At 29.4% G+C, this 20,647-nt stretch overlaps 1 protein-coding gene and 1 long non-coding RNA gene across 2 annotated transcripts; one reads left to right on the top strand and one right to left on the bottom strand.

Moving 5' to 3' along the window:
• The first annotated feature begins 2,748 nt into the window (after nt 1-2,748).
• LOC102603073 (uncharacterized) lies at nt 2,749-4,715 on the top strand. Its single transcript, XR_367593.2, has 3 exons — nt 2,749-2,884; nt 2,989-3,116; nt 3,913-4,715. It is a non-coding gene; the product is annotated as an uncharacterized lncRNA (long non-coding RNA).
• Nucleotides 4,716-14,513: 9,798 nt separating this feature from the next.
• LOC102580977 (beta-amyrin 28-oxidase-like) lies at nt 14,514-19,586 on the bottom strand. The gene is made up of 3 exons (XM_006351637.2): nt 18,635-19,586; nt 15,481-15,668; nt 14,514-14,896 (listed from the first exon to the last, which is right to left on the bottom strand). The coding sequence occupies exons 1-3, from the start codon at nt 19,584-19,586 to the stop codon at nt 14,597-14,599; spliced, it is 1,440 nt and encodes a 479-aa protein (XP_006351699.1). The 3' UTR covers nt 14,514-14,596.
• Nucleotides 19,587-20,647: the final 1,061 nt, after the last annotated feature.

Raw genomic sequence — 20,647 nt, forward strand, 5'->3', positions numbered from 1 at the left:
ATACAATAACAAACATGGTGAAAACTATTGTTCAGCCTATTACAGTAATAAAGATTTTCAAAATATTTATGCAATATCTATTGATATATAGATTTCAACATGATGAAATTCCTTATAGTCATGCAATTGTTGCTATCGGATACAATAACAAACATGGTGAAAACTATTGTTCAGCCTATTACAGTAATAAAGATTTTCAAAATATTTATGCAATATCTATTGATATATAGATTTCAACATGATGAAATTCCTTATAGTCATGCAATTGTTGCTATCGGATACAATAACAAACATGGTGAAAACTATTGTTCAGCCTATTACAGTAATAAAGATTTTCAAAATATTTATGCAATATCTATTGATATATAGTAGTATATTTAAAAGGTATAAAATAGTAATAATTATTGGTATAAAATAGTATATTTATATATAGTAGTAAAGTAATTATTGGTAAAATCATGGTTATGTAATTGATATATTTAAAAGGTATAAATTAGTAATAATTATTGGTAAAATGATGGTTATATATGTATGTTTATATATTACATGGTTGCATCTTTGGTGAAACTACGATGCAGTTATAATTGTGAAAACACTATGCATACTTGATGAAATCTACATGTTTTTTACCTAAATGAAAATAATGGCAAAAATGTGAGAGAAGGCTTCCTTTAATAATATGATTTGATTGAATAAAAAATTAAGAGAGAAAAAATCGATATATAGAAAAACAAAGTAATGTAAAAGAGTAAAATTGTGGTTGAAAAAGCCAAAAAAAATAAACAATAATTATCAATCCCATAAAATTAACACATAACCTCCCCTAAAAAAGGTAATAGATACCAAATATATTTTTAACAAATAAAAAATTAAATATTTTGTTATGTTTATAATTAAAAACTTAGTTTTGTAAATAAAAAAGAGTATATGTATATATTGTTAACTAAAGTCTTAAATAGTATATTCTTGTAATTTTCTCAATTTAATTGATTAAAATAAGTTTTTACTACACTACATTTTGTAGAGTTGCTAATTAATTAAGATTATTAAAGTTAATTATATGTTGTTGTTAATCAACTTAACCTAAATGGCGTAAACATATATTGTAGTCGAAAATGAGTTTTAACAGTAAAATAGAGTATCCCACTTATTTTGTCCAACTTGTAAATATTGTAATTTGTAAGAGAAAAAAGATTAATAACCTTCAATGTGTTATTACTAATTTTTAAGGTACAATATAATAGAAAAAGAAAAAGGGAAAAATTAAAATAAATAATGGTGGGTGCTTCCTTTTACCTCACAAGATAGAAAAATGTCTCCATAAATCCTCAGCCCAAAAAAGTATATCAAATATTTATAAAAAAGAAAAAATTAAGCAAAACTATATTTTTTTTTAAAAGTACATCTTTGTTGAATATAATAGATCCACAAACCAACTAGGGTTGTCTCGAGTAGTAAGTATTTCTTCATTCTTAATCAGATGTTTCGAGTTTGAGTCTTTCTAAATATGGAATCGTATTTGTTAGGGAGTGCTTTACCCCCTAATGTGAGATTTCTAGAAGCGAATTCAAATTTAATCGGACACCAATATAAATACCAACATCGAATTGAAAAACAAAAACAAATTAAAATAGATCCACAAGCCCGCAAAAATTAATTGCTAGAGGAATAGGGTAGACGACTTTGCTCTAAATTAATAGTAATACGGTGGACAATTGTAGTTTTTATCAATATATTAAAGAGAATGTTCATGAAGAATTTATAATTGAAGTAAACAAGAGATGATCATGAGTCTCAAGGTGGAGTTGTAGCTATGAAATTTTTTACATTTTTGTTAGTTCAAAAACCACGTCTGATCGTAAAATTTTGAAATTTTAAAAAATTTGAGAAATAATAATTAAATATTTTTACTCTAAATTACTCGCAAAAAAATGAAAACAACTCTAATTTATAATACGATCAAACACAAATTTAATCTTTTATTTTAAAAATAAAAATTAATTTTTTGAAATTTTACCATAAAATGGTCAAATGCCTACTTCTGGTCAAATAGGAAAATGGAACGTTAGGAAACAAATTCATATATGACTGAAAAGTTATTAGAAAAAGAATCCCAACTACTTTCTGTTTATAGACTTCTAGAAGCACAAATCAAAGCTTTATTTATAGAAAAAGAGTAAAAAAGAAGAAGATAAAATGAATGAGTTTTTTTTTTTTTTTTTTTTTTTTTTTTTGTGTTTAGTAATAAATAAAAGATATTACTTTTAAAAACTATATAATAAATATAAATAATTGAGAGGTAAGAATGAAACTTATTAAAGGGTGAGAAGAAAACAATGAATTTGAAATATTAGTTAAAGAACTTAATTTTTCTGACTTCCGCTAGAAAGTTATTTCTTCATTTCCAACAAATTTATTTTTTATAGAAGGCATAATTTATTTATTTTTATATATGTATTTTTTATTTATATTCAAAAATAAGAAAGAAAAATAGATTGCATAATCATGTAGTCAGTCAATTTATTTATTACCCTTATTTAGAAGAGGGAGTTGTGAAGGACTAACAAAACTCCAAAAAGTTGTTCCAAATGTAATTCAAGTTGTACTATGTTAGGGGCCCACTTTATTAAACAAGTATTGTACTAGCTTTGATAATACTTAAGTTTTAATGATAACTTGGCGTGTAATTTCTTTTAAGTCCTCACGTGTCTTTGTTAAAATTTATAGTTCCCGTGATATTGAAAATTTATGTGATAGGGTTTACTTCTGGCCAACATTGAACTCTCCATCTCTACTCACCTTTTCAATTTTCACTTTGTTATTCGTTCTCTCCATCATAGTAATGAAGTTGTTGGATTGAAGTTCCAATTTCTCTGCTTCTCAGGTATTCAATTATTTATCATTGTTACAAAATATCTTTTTATATCTTCTGATAGTTTCCTCAATTCTTCGAAAATGTTTCGTGATAGAAGCTTTTTAATGTTTCAGGGGAAGAAAGTGATAAGCTAGGTCATCGAAATGATGACGAAGCTGATGAAGGTTGCCTAGAATTGGAAGAAATTCCAACCAGAACACATACAACTTTTCCCCCAAAAGTCCAACTGCGTAAATTTATTGTAAAAACATTGTCTTTTCCTATTTAAAAGTAGTTCAAGAAAATTAGTCATTATTCCTGCGATTTATCTCTATAAGGATTTAATTGAACTTTATAAGTTGATTCCTCTTTCTTTGTTATTTCTGCATGTGTCGCATAATTTCAAGAGATGTTTTTTTTTCTTTTTTTATTTTCTATAATTGTCAGTTCTATTGTGATTTTGTCAAAGCATTGAATTTTAAGTTATAAGTTTGTAGCTAAGGTTTATATTAGTATTGTCATAACTTTTGAGGCTATGTTGAGAATGATGTCGGTAATTCATGATTTCAAATGATAATCGCCGCAATGATTCTTCTTAGTGTTTGTTTCTTAGTATATAAATTTGATAAATTTCAGTTGAATTTTGGTTTGATAGGTTTGATTTGTAGAGACAGTAAATTTCATAAACTGATCTCTTTATTTTTGTCAAAAATTATTTCAGTTTTTCAAGTGATTTAGCAAAGCATTTAACTTTTGGTTAGTATAGTCTGTATTAGAAGTGAGACTTTTGAAGGACGAACACATAGTCCACTAATTGTACTGCATAGATAATATTTTTCAGTTTTGCATCATTTTTATACGGTTCTCTTTGTGTCCTCATGTCTTTACTGAAGAACACATGTACGTATATTGCCATTGGTTGATCCCTTTAATTTCTTCTGATTTTAAGTTGTACTCCTCAGTTTCAGAGCATGTCCTCTTTTGTTCTTGACTCTTTCAAGTATCATATTTGTTTCAAGTTTCTTACCTTTCTTTTGCTCTCCTTTTTGTTTTTGCAGACATACCCATAACCGATCTGTTTGTTCTATGTGTTCCATGTTATTTGTGTGCATGCATATACAAAAATGAAGGGCAAAAAATTAGTGTACTAGAAGTAACAAGGTATGATTATGATTTCTCAATGATTAGTTGACTTGAGAAAGATTTTATATATAGGACTTAATTGGAGTGTATTATTCCTCAACACATGCACTTTTAATGAGAAGGTTTAATTATATCCTGCAGATTGATGCATTTGTGGGTTGCACATTAATTCCTAATTAATTAATGAAAGTTGCTATGGTTTTTCTTTTTCTTCTCCTAGATTGATTTTTAAAGCTAGCTAAAAGGAGCTCAAACGCTGATGGAGAATGTGGTTTTATTTTAAAGTTTTTTCACTTGAGAGGTTTTTTCCATGATTTACATTCACATGTAATTGAATTTTTGGATCGGTATATGATACAAATTAGGTCATCATCTTGAGCTAGAAAAAAGTGCTTAAGTTGAAAGATTAGTCAAGTCCTTACACTCACTTCTTGCCAATCTCTTACTATATTTAGAAGGATAAAAAGCTTAGCAAGGAACATGCATGTGTGGACTTTGAGCTTGACCACTGATCACATTGAGTTTACATCTGGAAGAAAAACTTTGATGCCGCTGTTGAGATATAAATCATTTATATCACATTTTAGTTCACACGGTTAGTGAGTCAGAGTTAGTTAGGAAAGTTGTTAGTTAGTTAATAGCTTAAAGTGTGTGTATATAATGATCAATTGTAATGTTCAGTTCTCTCAATTTTTACATTCAATGAAATATAATTTTCATGCAACTCTTCTAGATTCTTCTTCTCTCTTCCTCTTTCTTTCTTCTTCTCTCATGTGAGTTCAAGCTCCATCAATGGAGTTGATTGATCAGTAACAAGCTGTGCTGATTTTATCAGCCGCTAACATATTTCACAATATAAATTAAAAGAGTTAAATTTTTGTAGGAGCTTATTAGTGTGATTTAACGCTGAAAGACATTCAGGTGTGATTAGTTACCAAGATGGATTGATTGAGAAGAAAGATTTGCATGAAGTTCAAAAGAAATTTATTTGCTCAGTTGCCATGTGCCTCTATCATCATGTAAGCTGTTTGTTTGCCATGTGGCGTGAGAACTTTAAGCTTCTGGTATATGTCACTTTTATTTATTAATGACATTTGTTCAAAGTACTTATGTAAATGATGTAATTTATTATCCATATCTATTAGCGTCACCTATGAGAGCTATTATGGTATCCCCATTCATCCATCTTTAACTATTATGAAAATATATACTTGTAGAAAGTTGAGTTCGACTATAGCTGTAAACGAAACAATTATTTTTGTTTCAAGTTATATGACTTGATATTGGCATCGACCCTTTTTGGAGATCGATATTTTTGTGTGATCTTGCAATGGTGATCCTTCACAACAAGGGTCTATAAAGCTTATTTCAATATTTTTTAACACTAATATTGCAGCTACTAATATTACTGCAGCTTCACAAATCACAATTGATATAGTTGTCAACACAATGATTCAAAGATGAATCCTATTTTCATATCAATGACAATAATTTCCCTAAAATTCAACTTAACTTTGGTTTGCTTTTTTTTTTTTTCCAATTTCTATCGCATCAGGTTTTCGAAGAAAGAAGCATTGCTTTTAACTTCCTATAGGCCCTCTCCTCTAATGTTTCAGGAAGAAGCTTAAGAGAAGTCATTAAAGATCCTCTTTTGACTATGGAAAAAAGATGCATGCCAATTATATTTTTGAAAGCATTATAGTGTTTGGCTTTAGTTCTTGCTATTTTTGTATACATCACTTTACGCGATGTATTGATTGGATACAACATTTTATGTATTGTATCGGGACATACGCGATGTATCAGGACGTTGAGTGATATATCCAAAATTGAGATGTGATGTATTGTGACGTCAAACGATGTATTCAAAACTGAGACGCGGTATATCGGAACATTTTGGGATGTATCCGAATTCCACCAATTTAAAGAATTTTTGTAATTTGGAAAAAAGTATGGATATGATGTAATTAACTCTTAATATTATGGAATTTGTATAAAATTATCTTTTTTAAGGGTCATGAGCATCAGATGTTGGGCCCGTGACCAATCTAGTATTTATACATGCAAAAGTTCTTTTAAACAGATATTTGAACATTTTCTTAATTTTATGTTATTTGGTTTCAAACAGAGTTATCTAAAGATTTCATGATTATAATCATGTGATTTTCATTTCACATTTAATATGGAGTTAGTTAAGGCAAAGATCTTGTTATAGAATTTATGTCCGTTTAGCAAATATCGATGACTAAATTGTTAGATTATGTAAAAAAATAAATTGGGAAGTGTTAAATGGCCAGAAAATTTGGCCAGAATTTGGCCAGAAAATTAAAAAGGAAAAATCACCCCATATATCTATTTAAGGCTTAATATTACAGTCTTTAGATGTACTTTTTTTATATTACTATTTATAACAGTTTAATTACAAGTATTAACAGATTAGTTTTAATTTATAATTTAATTAATTTAATTAATTAGTTATTATTTTTATAATTATATTAATTAATAATTAAGAGAAATAACATTAATATTAGAGAATCAATTGTCATTATCTCTTACACCATTTTAGGGTTTTTTTTTTAGATTTCACATAGCAAACCCCACACCCCCACACCCACGTTTCTCTTTTACAGAGAACTAACTTTTTCTCTCTCACCATCCTCAACTTTCGTCTTCTTCATTCAAAAAGAAAATCAGTAGAACTCTTTCACATTTATATGATTTAATGGTGGGATCAGATCTACACACGAACAATATAGAGAAAGCAGTTGATAAACTTGCCACAATTATACCATTATTTTTAGCTAGCACAAGATTTTATGGTAAAAGACTTGACCTCTATTCCAATAAACTACCTGCATATGTTGACAAGCCTCAATCCAAGCTCAAAGTTGTATTTATAAAGAATGTGCCTCAACAAGATCCAAACTCAAAGTATGTATTCATATCTTATTGTGTTTTGTTCATAATAAATAATTCACTTTCCTTCTCAATTTTTTTCTTCAATGTTATTTCAGCGATTGCGGACTATACACATGTCTCTTTGCTAAATATATTAGCAATGGAGTTTTTTATATGAGTCTCATTCACATTGATGCAAAGTACCACCGTAAAAGGTACGCCACAATCATGTGGCAGTATGGAAGAAGCAGGAACGTTGATGGCACAATTAGTGAAAGTGAAGTAATTGGAATGGTTGCTAGCAAATTTGGTGGACCCTGCATAGCAAAAGAACATGCTTTCGGATACTACCAATTATCCTACATCAAGACCAAGAAAATGAACTTTGAAATACTTGTTTGTAGTTTAGACTTTTAATTATTACATGTTTTGATTTTGAATGATGTATATTTCTTTTTCTACAGTTTTTTACAACAATATACTATATGCATTGTTTTACATTGTCAGTTTTATACCGGTTGGATATCAATTTCATACAATTTTTAATTTTAGTCTTTGTTTTAAAATTTCAAGTTGGATACCAAGTGACTTGTTTTAGATTGTCTAATTTGGTTGAAATATCAATTACATTTTGTTTTTTTCTATTTTTCAATGGAATATATCTATTGGCTACCAATTGGATACAACATTAACTTGTTTTAGGTTGTCTAATTTGGTTGAAATCTCAATTACATGTTGGTTTTTCAATTTTTTCAATGAGATATCAATTTTTCCTCAGTAGTGCTCGAACCAGTAAAGCTTGGAGGATTCTTCATCAAGATCTCATGAATCCTTGAAGTGTCAGCCTCTTCTTGTCGAGCTCCTCTCTGATGCCCAGCTTGGTTGGTCACAACTTGACTGAGCAACCTCATAGCCTCTCTGAACTGAGCATTTGTAACTTCTCCTTGCGGTTGCACTTCAGGTGCAGTAGGTAAATCTTGTTCCTCAACATTCCTTCTAGCTAGACGACCTCTGACTGCTTTTCGTGGAGTCATGATTATCTGAAACACGCGTAAGCACGAATTAGAAGGAAACTTTTAGAGCTCAAACTCTAACACACGAAATGAGTGTGAAGAAGTGAGAAATTTTCCTAAATGTTGCAGCCTCCTAATTATAGATGTGGCGCGATTCACACCGATAACTAGGACTCTACAGACACGGCTTCTTGAGAATACCTAGTTCCCTAATAGATTTTTGAGAAATGAACTCAACTTTTTACTCTTTGCTTAACTTGAAAACTGGAGTCTTAAAATGAATTTAAAACATTGTTAAAGACTCTTGAAAACTTTAAGAAACTTTGCTCTGACTTGCATCTTAACTTCTAGACTTGACTCTAAACTTCTTTAACTTTGATCTTAACTTTCCTTGAATTGAATTATGGATTCAAGGTTCATGATCTCACGTTTATGGATGATTTCATAATGTTTAGATGTACCTTAGAGTGTTAGAATCAACTAGGAAACATAAGTACATCGCTTAGAAACTAGCACGAAAAGATGGGGAAGAATGGGATGAACTGGTGTCCTTGGCGCTCTGAGAGGCGTGGGCCGTCAGGCCCCAAACTTCAGAGAACAAGTTGGGGAGCGCTGGCTGGCGCGGCTCCCCAAGGGGTAAACGTCAGAGATTCTTTTGGGGGGCGCTGGCTGGCACGACGCCCCACCCTTTTCCCCAGAAAAATCCGACTTTTCTCCTTCGTTTTTCATCTCTAAACCCTCTAAACTTCCATAGTTCTTTCCCCAAACACTTAGGATCATTAGTACCCTCAATACCAAATAGATTTAACTCGAAAAATCACCCGGAAACACGAATCAAATCAACCCTAGACATTCAACAATCAACCATCAAGAATCCAACAATGTTCTTTAAGAACTTCTCTTTCTTAACATTCAAACAAGTCCAATTTTTGCTAAATTGAAACAAGTTTGGCGTGTGGGTGAACTAACCCAACACTATGTGATCTCACATACCTTGTAGGGATCACCCCCGACGAATTCCACTCGCAAAGCTTGAACGTTCTTGGCGATTTCTTGATTTCTCTCCTCTTTTCTCTTCTTTCTTCTCCTCTCCAAGCCCTAGCGTATATTCTAATTTTCTAAAACTGAATACAGTCTTGTTTTACCCCAAATAAATTCCTAAAAACGAAATAGAGAAATTAGGTAAGGAAAAGACTAGTTTACCCTTCCAAAACTCGGATTAGACTTTCCTTAATCTAACAGCCCAACTTCCAAAGGGAATAACTTACTCATACGAACTCGGAATCGCGTAAACTCGGCGTCGTTGGAAAGATCATACCAAGAGATTTCCAACCATATCTGGAACTACACCTAACTCATCCTGAGCTAGGAGTTATGGTCATTTGAAGTTGACCAAAAACTCACTTTAACTTACTTAAAATTTTCCAGATTTCCTTACACTTTCCAAAAATGACTATTTCCAGATTTTTAAACTTCTTTCTAGTTGCGAGATGTTACAAAATGTATACCAGTTGGATACAACATTAACTTGTTTTAGGCTGACTAATTTAGTTGAAATCTCAATTACATGTTGGTTTTTTAATTTTTCCAATAGGATATCAATTGGATACCAAATTTATACTAATTGAATACAAATTAACTTGTTTTAGGCTGACTAATTTAGTTGAAATCTCAATTACATGTTGTTTTTTTCAATTTTTCCAATGAGATATTAGTTTGATACCAAATGTATACCAATTGGGTACAAAATTAACTAGTTTTAGGCTGACTAATTTAGTTGAAATCTCAATTACGTGTTATTTCAATTTTCCCAATTAGATATCAGTTAGATACAATGTATACCAATTGGGTACAACATCAACTAGTTTTAGGTTGACTAATTCGGTTGAAATCTCAATTACATGTTATTTTTCAATTTTTTCAATGAGATATCAATTCATACCAAATGTACAATTTGGATACACCATTAACTAGTTTTAGGTATAGACTATTTCAGTTGAAATCTCAATTAGATGTTGTTTTTTCAATTTTACCATTGGACATCAGTTTGATATCAAATGTATACCAATTTCATACTAAGATTTGACTTAATTTTTCGAGTTGATATCAATTGCATACCAGCATTATTTATTTTTTTACTATACATTTAAAAACACTAAATACACAAATGATTAATTAGTACACATAATAAATGTTCTGAATGTATAAGTCATTAACTTAAAAGATAAAATAAATCAAAACATGTGGTTGTCACAATAAAACAACCAAATAAAAATAAAAATAAATCATGTCTTTTTTTTCAACAGGGTAATTTGAACATGTCTTCCTGTTGTGTCCCTCCGACGACATGTATTGCACGTAACCTTAAACCTCTTGAATTTCGAATTAGCAAACCCTTTCCAGCATTCAAGTTGTGGTCTCCCTACAGTCTTTTTGAACCAGATGACAATAATTTATGCTCTGACACCTTTTGAATTGCATATTTTTCTGTTCAATCATAAATTATTGTGTCGGTATTACAAGATACAAAAGTACATGTTACTTTTATACATATGTTATATCAGTATACAAATTTTATACCATTTTTATGCATACTTTCTATACCTATTTCATGCACACTGATTCATACAATATTCATGCCAAAAAGATACAAAATCATACAATTTATAACTAGTAATTATCTTTTATTAAATAAACAGTATACCAATTTCATCCCACTATTATGCACAATTTCATATCAATATAATGTCAAAAATAAAAATTGAATCATATACCAGATTTGTGCCATAAAAACTATAAATTTCCATACAAATTTGATTTTACTATTATACCAATTTCATACAAAATTTACGTCAATTTTTATACCGAAAATTCATCCCAAAGAATCAATAATGGTTCATACAAAGAATGAACAAATTTAGTTATAGACATTTTTAATCAGTATACATTCACAAATTAGTAGTGTACAAATTATCAATTGTCGCACATGTCTGGTATTAGTAGTACACAAATTCCAAAAAAAAAATCTCTAATTTTTTAACCAGAAACATATCATTCAGACAGTATACCAGACTTCATACCCTAAAACAGATTTCATAAAAACTAACATTTCACATTTCATACCAACTTAATACACATTTCATACCAATAATCATACTTCTTACTCATATTTTTTACACAATACTGAATAATTTTTCATACCATTTAGTTCAATCTTCTCACACAAATTTATACACAATTGTCAATACTTATTCATAGCAATATCATTCTAAAACAGTCTACAATAATTCACACCATAACAAACATTATATAAAAAATAACTTTCACATTTCATACCAAATTAATACACTTTTCATACAAAGCTTCATATGCTTCTTACTAATATTTTTTACACAATAGTGAATTCACTTTCATACCAATTTCATTCCATTTACACTACCAAATTCATTCCTGCCTATACATTTTATTTATGTTTTCAAAAAATAAAAACAGTACTCCATATTATAATTTTAATCTGCATATCGAATTTCATACTTTAATCTCATTATTATCAAATTGACTAAAGAAATACCCGTTTCATAACTATGTTATAACAAATTTCATACTCCCCCCCCCCCCACAAATTTCATAACTTTACAACAATAAAACTACAACTCATTCATATATTAAGTCAATTTTGCACTAACGCCTGATTTTTACAGTATACAAAATAACAAAAAAAAAACACGTACCAACAAAATTAATAACTACAGTTTCAAAAAAATTATTACTTATTATCAACAAAATACGTTGTTTATACAAGTAACATCACAACTTAAATCTACTGACGATTTACAAAAATAAAATCACAAAATGTGATTTACAGTTTCATTGCTCAATTTTTTTTCATTTCACTGAAATACAAATACAAACAATAAACAATAAAAAAATACTAACCTGAAGGATCCCATCTTCCATCATGTTTAATTAATATAAATAAGTAGTTGTCCATCACAACAAAATCAAGATTTTTCAAACAAAAAAAAACATGAATTAATCGTCAGTGACAAGATTTCTGGAAAAAAATCAAAGAGAGAGAAACGTGGAAGAAAATGGATAAAATTGGAATTTTTAATTAATTTTAACAAATTAGAGTGAAATAAGGAACCTAAATATTCTTAATTAGTTTTGAATTTTCCTTAATTTATGCTAATTAGTAATTATCTTCAGTCAATTCAAATTTAATTAACACACATATTTCCGTTTTTTACCTTTTTTTTTTCAGAAACGAATTATTTTATTTTTTTCAAAACAAATTTTTACAATTATTAAAAATAAATAAAAAATTTAAGAAACTGTTACAACCTGAAATTTTTTATTGTTACAACTTGAAAGTTTAATTCTACTGCTATAACTTGAAAATATTAGTCTAATATATGTCATATATGAAATTTTCACAATTAAAAAAATTATAATATTTTTTTTATTTTAAAATAAACTGATGTTTTTCCATTTTTATTTAAAAGTATTAAAGTTAAAAGGGTAAAAATATTTTAAAAGGTAAAATAACATAGATAAAATATCATTCTGGCCAAAAAGATTTTTCCAAAAAAATTAATGCATCTTCGAATAATTATTAGCTCAGTAATTGGAGAATAATGTATCATTATGTGCGGGGGTTGGAGCCACGTGCAGGGTGTCCAATTGGACATTCTTCGTCAGAAAAAAAACTGTATATACAAATTTCAAAACGTTCTGTAAACTAACTGTCTATCGCATTAGTATTGAAAATCAGGGGTGTAGCTACACTAGGTTGAGGGTGTCCATATATATAAGTAAAATAATACTTTAAATGGTTAAATGAGACCTTCTGGACACCCTTGAAACAATAAATTTTCTTAGCTTAGTTGTTTCAATCAATAACCTAAGGTCAATGCTACATGTTGAGCGTGGGTTTGATTCCCTTTGGCTTCACTTTTTTTTTTAAAACATTTTCAAAAGAGCTCCTAATTAATTTCTTAATTGTAGCTAATAAATATATTATTTTCTAAAATAATTCAAAAAAAATAACTTAAAAATTTAAGGGACAAAAAGCTCAGTAGCCAATTGAAACCACTTTTTTTTTCTTTTCATTAAAAATTTAAATAAAATATAAAAGTAATTATTTAGTTTGATTTTGAATTTTTTGGTATCATTAATGTTACGAAGTTTGATTTACAAAATTTACGTGCATTTATTCGTTAAATTATTTTTATTACTTATAGGATTTTTGGATACCCTTCGTTAAATTTCTAGCTACGCCACTATTGAAAATAATCTTAGATTTGCCTTGTGCGATGGTAGTGCGCCATCACACAAGGGTCTCTACACTCATAAAAACACAAACATAATTAATTAATTATATTTAATTTTTTAAAATAATAATTATTTTAAATTTGTTAATTTTAGGAAGCACGACAATAAAATAGTTCGAAGGAGTAATGTATTAAACAAGGGTCCCTAGGCTCCAAAAATAATAATTATTTTGAATCCATTATTTTTAGAAAGCACGACAATAAAATGGATCGAAGGGAGTAATATACTAAAGAAAATGTTCACGCATAGTTTATAATTGAAGTAAGAAAGATAGTCCAAATAGAAAAATACAACATTATAAAAAAATTGACATATGACAAAATTTACTAGGCCCACAATCCCAACTACTTCCATTTATAGTTTGTCAATACTTGTAGAAGCACAAACAAAAAAGCTTTAGAAAGAAAAAAAACAAGATATTTGTTGTAAAATTACGTGAATGGCCATGTGAATTGCATTGTAGTATGCTTGATGACCAAGTATTGTTATCACTACTATAGCAACAAAAAAAATATTGCCCAAGTTTGAAGGTTTATATATAGCCTCTTTTTTTTACTGAAAAGGCTGATATAAAGAAAGTGAAAAAAAAAAAGTACTATGATAATACACTTGCTCCTATTTTTATTTTATAACATATTATTAATACAAGTTTTTTTTTTTCATCTTGAGAAATATACTTTGAAAGTATCAAAGATATGAATTTTTTTCTTAGATAATGACAATTTATTTTAACTTGAATTTTTTTATCCTGAATATATCGGTAAAAACTACCTATTTTGAATATTCGATATCCAAGTTCACCTTGATGCGACTGATATGACAGGTACTATCAAAAATAAAAATTAGGTATCAAATCAAGACTATATCAAGACAATGATAATTTTTCGTCATTATCTTAATGAGGGCTTTAAGTGAAAGTCTCATTATTAAAGATTTTCTTGTTTGTTGTGGGATGATTTAAAAGATAAATATAACCATCTTAATATGATTGTTCTTCTACATGCACGTTATGACTAAAGTCATTTGAGGTTATGACAATATATAGATGATACTCCTAGGAATATAAATAACAATCAATTTTGAATAAGCACTTATGAGGTGATATGATTCCCATAAAATTAAAATGTTTAGGTAAAAATCCGGATATAGATTAGGGGGGTTTTTGGCCATCTTCTCTATTATTGTAAATCAACTTAGAAGACAACCTTTATTTCATTGATAAAGAGGAATCATCAACTACAAGGACATTAATTATTTATATTGCATCCCTCTCTCTCTCTCACACACATACATATATAAATTATATTACATCCTCTCTCTCACACACACATATATATCTTGAAAATAAAGAAGCTTACACATTATAAAGGGTAACAGGATATCCATTTGTTGGGACAGGTACTAAGAAAAAAGGGCATAATATTTTTTCTGAAGGAACCTTAGCTTCCCACCTAAATTTTTTGAGTACATGATGAAGGAAAACAAGAATCATTATTCTTGCAAACTCTTTTCCAGGACACATTTTTTGTCCTCCTCCAAATGGAATTGATGTGTAAGGAACTAATCCATTCCCTTCAAATCTACAAGGATCAAACTTTGTAGGATTTGGGAAGTATTCACCATTCTTTTGTGTAGCTCCAACACTTAAATATATCTGCAAAATTCAAACTTTAGTATATTATGTTCAAAATCATATATGACTAAGATTCTCGAATGCGGAAAAGGATCCAATGAATTCAAAAGAATTGAACGAGAAGTCGTATGAGGTGAAAATCTCATGTACGATTCTGTAGAGTAGCAGTGGGTGATTTATCTGTCATCTTTTTCACTATCACCCCAAAAAAACAAACGCTGCCTTACATAAAGTTGCTTGAATACAATTAACCTCTAATTTATTATTTAGAAATAATTAATGTTATAGATTATATTGTAAAAAATATTTACTCAATCATGTTATTTATTGTCTATTGATAAACCTAAAAAACATATAGTTAACATGTTATAGTATTTTAAACTTTTAAGTAAATCTCTATGATAAGTATTGCAAGTTGAAATCTTCTCCTTATTCTCCAAGTATAAATCTTAATATTTTACTATCATTTCTAAGTGATTAATAATCTATGATGCTTATATCCTCATGTTATAAACTAATTATTTTAAATTAAATTAGATATCATGGCCAATGTCCATCTAATTATTTAATTTCATACATTTTAAATTAAAAGGCTAAAGTTTTACCTTCCATCCTTTTGGTATGAGGAAGCCATCATAAGTGATGTCCTCTATGACTTCTCTAAAAGTACCTTGCAGAATTGGTGTATCTCTTAATACTTCATTCACAAAATTCCAAGTTTTCTTCATTTTTTGAATGTCATTCCAACATAGCACTTCCCTTGGCATCATATTCCTTGAAATCTCATTTTGCTCTTTCATTTTAAAAAAATTATATTACACATCAGATCATCAAAAAGATAACTACAAAGTAATTCTTCATAAATAGTAAGATTTTCAATCTTGAGAAATAAGGGAGGTTTTATGCTATGACAAGTAAAAATAACATGATATCAAAAAATTCTTTATATTGTGTAATATTTTTTTGAATGTTAAAATTAAGTTGACTTATAATAACAAAAAACTCTATATAACAAACATGATATGATAATAAAAAAATGAAATAGCCTATGAATTAAATAATATTATGGAAATTATTTACATTATCGATATATATAATCTTAGTCTCTATCTTTCAAATCCTAGTTGAGAAGAGGGAAGGTAGATTGTGGTGGAATTGGTCAACCAAACTTATTATTTTTTAGTTTATAAGCATGCACTTTTAGTTTGTTTAAGATATTTAATAGTACTTTAGTCATTTTATATTTTATAAAAAAAAAATAAACAACTTATCAACCATTCATAAGACTATGGACACACGTGGACGTGGTGTCAACGTATGGATTTATGGCATGTTAATTGCATGGCATGAATTGTCAACACTCTATAATAAAGAAATTTCAGACTCCTATTTTTATTTTTATTTTGCGTTTCTAATTTCCTATTAAGGATAGAATTCATTGCCCCTTTTTGAAAAATCTATCGCCTTCGCGTAATCAGAGATGAGTCATGTCTTGTCTAATCATCTCGTCTCAATTCTTTTTTCGATCTACCTCTACCTTCGTTTATACATACCATTGTCAACCACTTGCATATTAATCACACTAGGCTATATGTGTTCCTCCTCTTTACATTATCGAACCATCTCAATCTTGCTTTCCGCATTTTTTCAATCACAAAGGCTTCTTCCACATTGTCATGTATATCTTCATTCATAATCTCGTCTCTCATATGCACACACATACATCTAAGCATCTTTATTTTCGCTATTTTCGTCATATGAACTTGTGGGTTCTTTATTGACTAAGACTATGTCGCATACAACATAGTAATTGATCTAACACGCAACACGAATTACTTTTAAGTCTTGATTATATATTTTTATTACATAGGACACTAGATGCAAGCCTCCGGCCATTTCATTCACCGCTTCAATATGATGTGTGACATCATCGTCAATCTTTCTATTTCCTTGGGTTATTGATCCAAGGTACTTGAAGTTTTTTCTCGTGGAGGTGACTTATGTAACAATTCTCATGTGATGCATCACTGAACTTGCACTACTACATCTACTCTATTTTAGTCATTCTCAAGTTGAAATTTTTATACCTTAAGATTAGTCTTTCCTTCTCATTGTTGTCACTCCATTCTTGTTTCGTCCTACATATTCTTAATAATAGATACACCTCTACTCGCCAAACATCTTCATGTAGGGTGTGTTTGGTATGAAGGAAAATATTTTTCAATATTTTCTCATGTTTGATTGGGTTAAATGTTTTGTAAAATGTTTTCCAAATCAACTCATTTTCCTCAAATTTAAGGAAAATGACTTCCCTTCAAAACTTAAGGAAAACATTTTCCAAAACTCTCTTCCAACTTCAAGTTACAATTTTTTTTTGTTGAAATTTTTTTGTCCCTACCCTCAAACCCCCCCCCCTCCCCCCGCAAAAAAATAAATAAATTTAAAGCTTGTTTTTAAAAAATGTTTTTAACTTCAATATTTTTACCCCATCCTCACCCTTACACCCAGCCCCCTACCACCACCCTCCTCCAAAAAGAAATTAAAAATTATTTTTAAAAGATATTTCTGATTTCAATTTTTACTTTTTTTACCCCCTCCCCCCATGCCCTACCCTCGCGCCCCATCAACCCCCACTCCCTTCAAAAAAAAAATTAAGTTTGTTTTTAAAAAATATTGTCAACTTCAAAATTTTATTTTTTCAAAAAATATTTTCAACATCAAAATTTCATTTTTTCACCCCTACCTACCCCCACCCCCAAAAAATTTTAAGTTTGTTTTTAAAAAATATTTTCAACATCAAAATTTCATTTTTTCACCCCTACCTACCCCCACCCCCAAAAAATTTTAAGTTTGTTTTTAAAAAATATTTTCAACATCAAAATTTCATTTTTTCACCCCTACCTACCCCCACCCCCAAAAAATTTTAAGTTTGTTTTTAAAAAATATTTTCAATTTCAAAAATTATTTTCTACTCTAGTAAAAATAAAAGATATTTCTCAAAAATATTTTTCATTCATAAATCAAACACTAAAAATCTTTTTTCGGAAAATATTTTCTAGTCACCAACCAAACATGAGAAAATAAGTCAAAAATCAACTTGTTTTCCAGGAAAACATTTTCCTTCATACCAAACACACCCGTAATCTCTCTATGAAACTTCGTCTTATATTTGGTTGTTGTTTGATAGGAAATGAGTTATTTATATACTAACACTAGCACAACTAATACCATGTTTGGTTGATTCTTTCTAATTTCATATTTGATTGCTTTGTCTAAAATTCAGCACATCAAATATGATGTATGGTTATTATTTTACAATCTCACAAAAATAAAATAATAGATTCACTATAATAAATAAATGATTTTGTTGTAATGGTATAATTGTCGCTATATTATATTTAGCAGCAATAATGTATATGAGTATTTATAACCAATCCTCTATATAAATGTCACTAAAGACTTTAGCGACTCTGAATGCAATGACATTAATTCAATTACTGCCAAATATTTTTGCGGCAATACTAAAAGAAAATTCTATCCCCATTAAATGTCTCTTTTGTTGTAGTGATTATGAGTGAATATAAAACAGAATAACTAATACATGAATTAATATAATACATGAATATGCCATATGCATGATTAATCCTTGCATTAGTAATATCTGCATAACTCTAATCAACAACCACACGACCCTAAACTATCATAAATCAAATGTTCAATAGGTCAAATCCTAGATAATAAATAATTGATGAGAAATACCTTGGACTATGTCATTGAAGAACTCATGCTTCTCTTCAAGATACTTCATGATCAAAGTAATAGCTGTACCAGTAGTATGGTAACTACCAATGATAAATCCAAACAATTTATCAATCATTTCTACCTCACTCATGCACTTGCCATTTCCATCTTTTTCATTAATCACTTGTGTTAACACATCAACCTTAGACAAATTTGGATTCTCTAGTAATTCTTTTCTTCTTTCTTCAATAATAGCCTTCATTTCCTTCCTTAATTCTTTTCCTACTTTCATTGCCTTATAAAATGTTGTACCTGGAAAATTTATGTCCAACACCAAAAGACCTCGCGAAAAAATATTGAATTTTTCATACAGATTCAAAATTTTATCCGAGTTTTCGATGCCCATAAACACTCTAATAGAAAGTATGAAAGTGAATAACTTCACTAGATCATACACTATTACTTCATTATTCCCTTTCCAATGATTTTCCAAATGTGTGTGTGACATATAGTCCATAGTACTAATAAGTGTTTCAACATTTTGTGAGTTTAAGAAATAGCTCATTACATTTTGCGCTCTTTTGGTGTCATGTTCTATAGGAACAAATGATGTAGAAGGAAAAAGTTTTTGAACAGAATTAGGCCTCCAACCAATAAGAAGTTTATTGCCTCTAGTGAATATGAATTTGTTAGCATTTGGACCTGAAAAAACAACCACTTTTTGGCCAAGTATTGAGGTTTTGAAAACATTAGAGTTGTATTTTTTTGTTCTTTCTTGAACAAACTCATGTACCAATCCATAGTAAAGTGATACAAGAAATTGAATGGTTTCTCCAATAATAGGCAAACCAAAAGTACCAGGAGGAATAAGAGGGTTTTTATCTTTAGGGTTGGCAAAGAAATAATTGAACAAAATACTGATGATGATCATAGCAAGCAAGGTTGCAATAAAGAGGAGGAAGAGGTCCATTTTGTGTACGCGGTATAACACAACGTAACATAATATTAATATATATGAGAGACGGCTTAACAAATCTTGTGGTGTAAAGTCAAATCATAAAAAGAGGCTTTAAAGTTGGTTAAATGAAATTGTATTTATTTCAATTCACAATTTATTGTCTAGCTTCTTAAGTAGTAAAGCTATTGATCACGTTTAAAATATAATTTTCTAACATGTATATTGAGTTCTGAATAAACTAATTTATATCTTTAAGTTGATATTCACTTTTCTTGAAACATTTTTAAAATGGAGTAACTGTTTAGTAAATGATATCTTTTTATTTTTCTTATAACTTATGGACCTATAGACCAATGTCTTAATATTCCTTCTGGAAAATATGAAAATAATATAATAAAATGTCAGATTAGAATCTAAAATTTTGTAAAATTTTTTGTAAGTTAATGTAAACTCGGCCGATAGTGTAATGTTTCTTGAGGCCTAAAGCCGCCCTTGCATGGAATCAATGTACGGTACTGTACCAATAATGTTTTTTCTAAAAGAAAACAAAAGTTGACAATACCATTTGTGTACTAAAAGATGCCAACATGTTAATTTAAAAGTTCATTAAAAGTGGTATTAATATATCTGTATTATTATAAAAAGGGATAAGAGTCTGAAAAATATCTCAACTTTGGTCGAATTTGCTGTTGCCAGGGGCGGAGCTACCCTTGCCCGAGGGGTGTCAAGCGACACCCCTTCATCGGAAAATTACGTTGTATAGGTAAGTCAAATTCTGATTTTATACTATATATATTAGAATTGACACTCCTGAACCAAGTTGAAGTGTTGGTTTAGCGGTTCAGGGGCTACAAAGTTCCGCCTTGTCATTGACCTAAGCGTTGGGAGTTCGAACCTTGCTGAAGCCTATTTTTTTTAAAGGCTTTCAGCGTTTTTTTTTAACTTTTTAGACAACTTGTGTGCATACTACTTTATATTTTGACACCCCTCAATCTAAATCCTGGCTCCGCCACTGGCTGTTGCGATACTAAACTTTCATGAGGACATATTACCTCCCTAGACTATTTAATACC

Source organism: Solanum tuberosum, unplaced genomic scaffold, assembly GCF_000226075.1.
Source record: "Solanum tuberosum cultivar DM 1-3 516 R44 unplaced genomic scaffold, SolTub_3.0 scf00130, whole genome shotgun sequence".
Classification (NCBI taxonomy): Eukaryota; Viridiplantae; Streptophyta; class Magnoliopsida; order Solanales; family Solanaceae; genus Solanum; species Solanum tuberosum.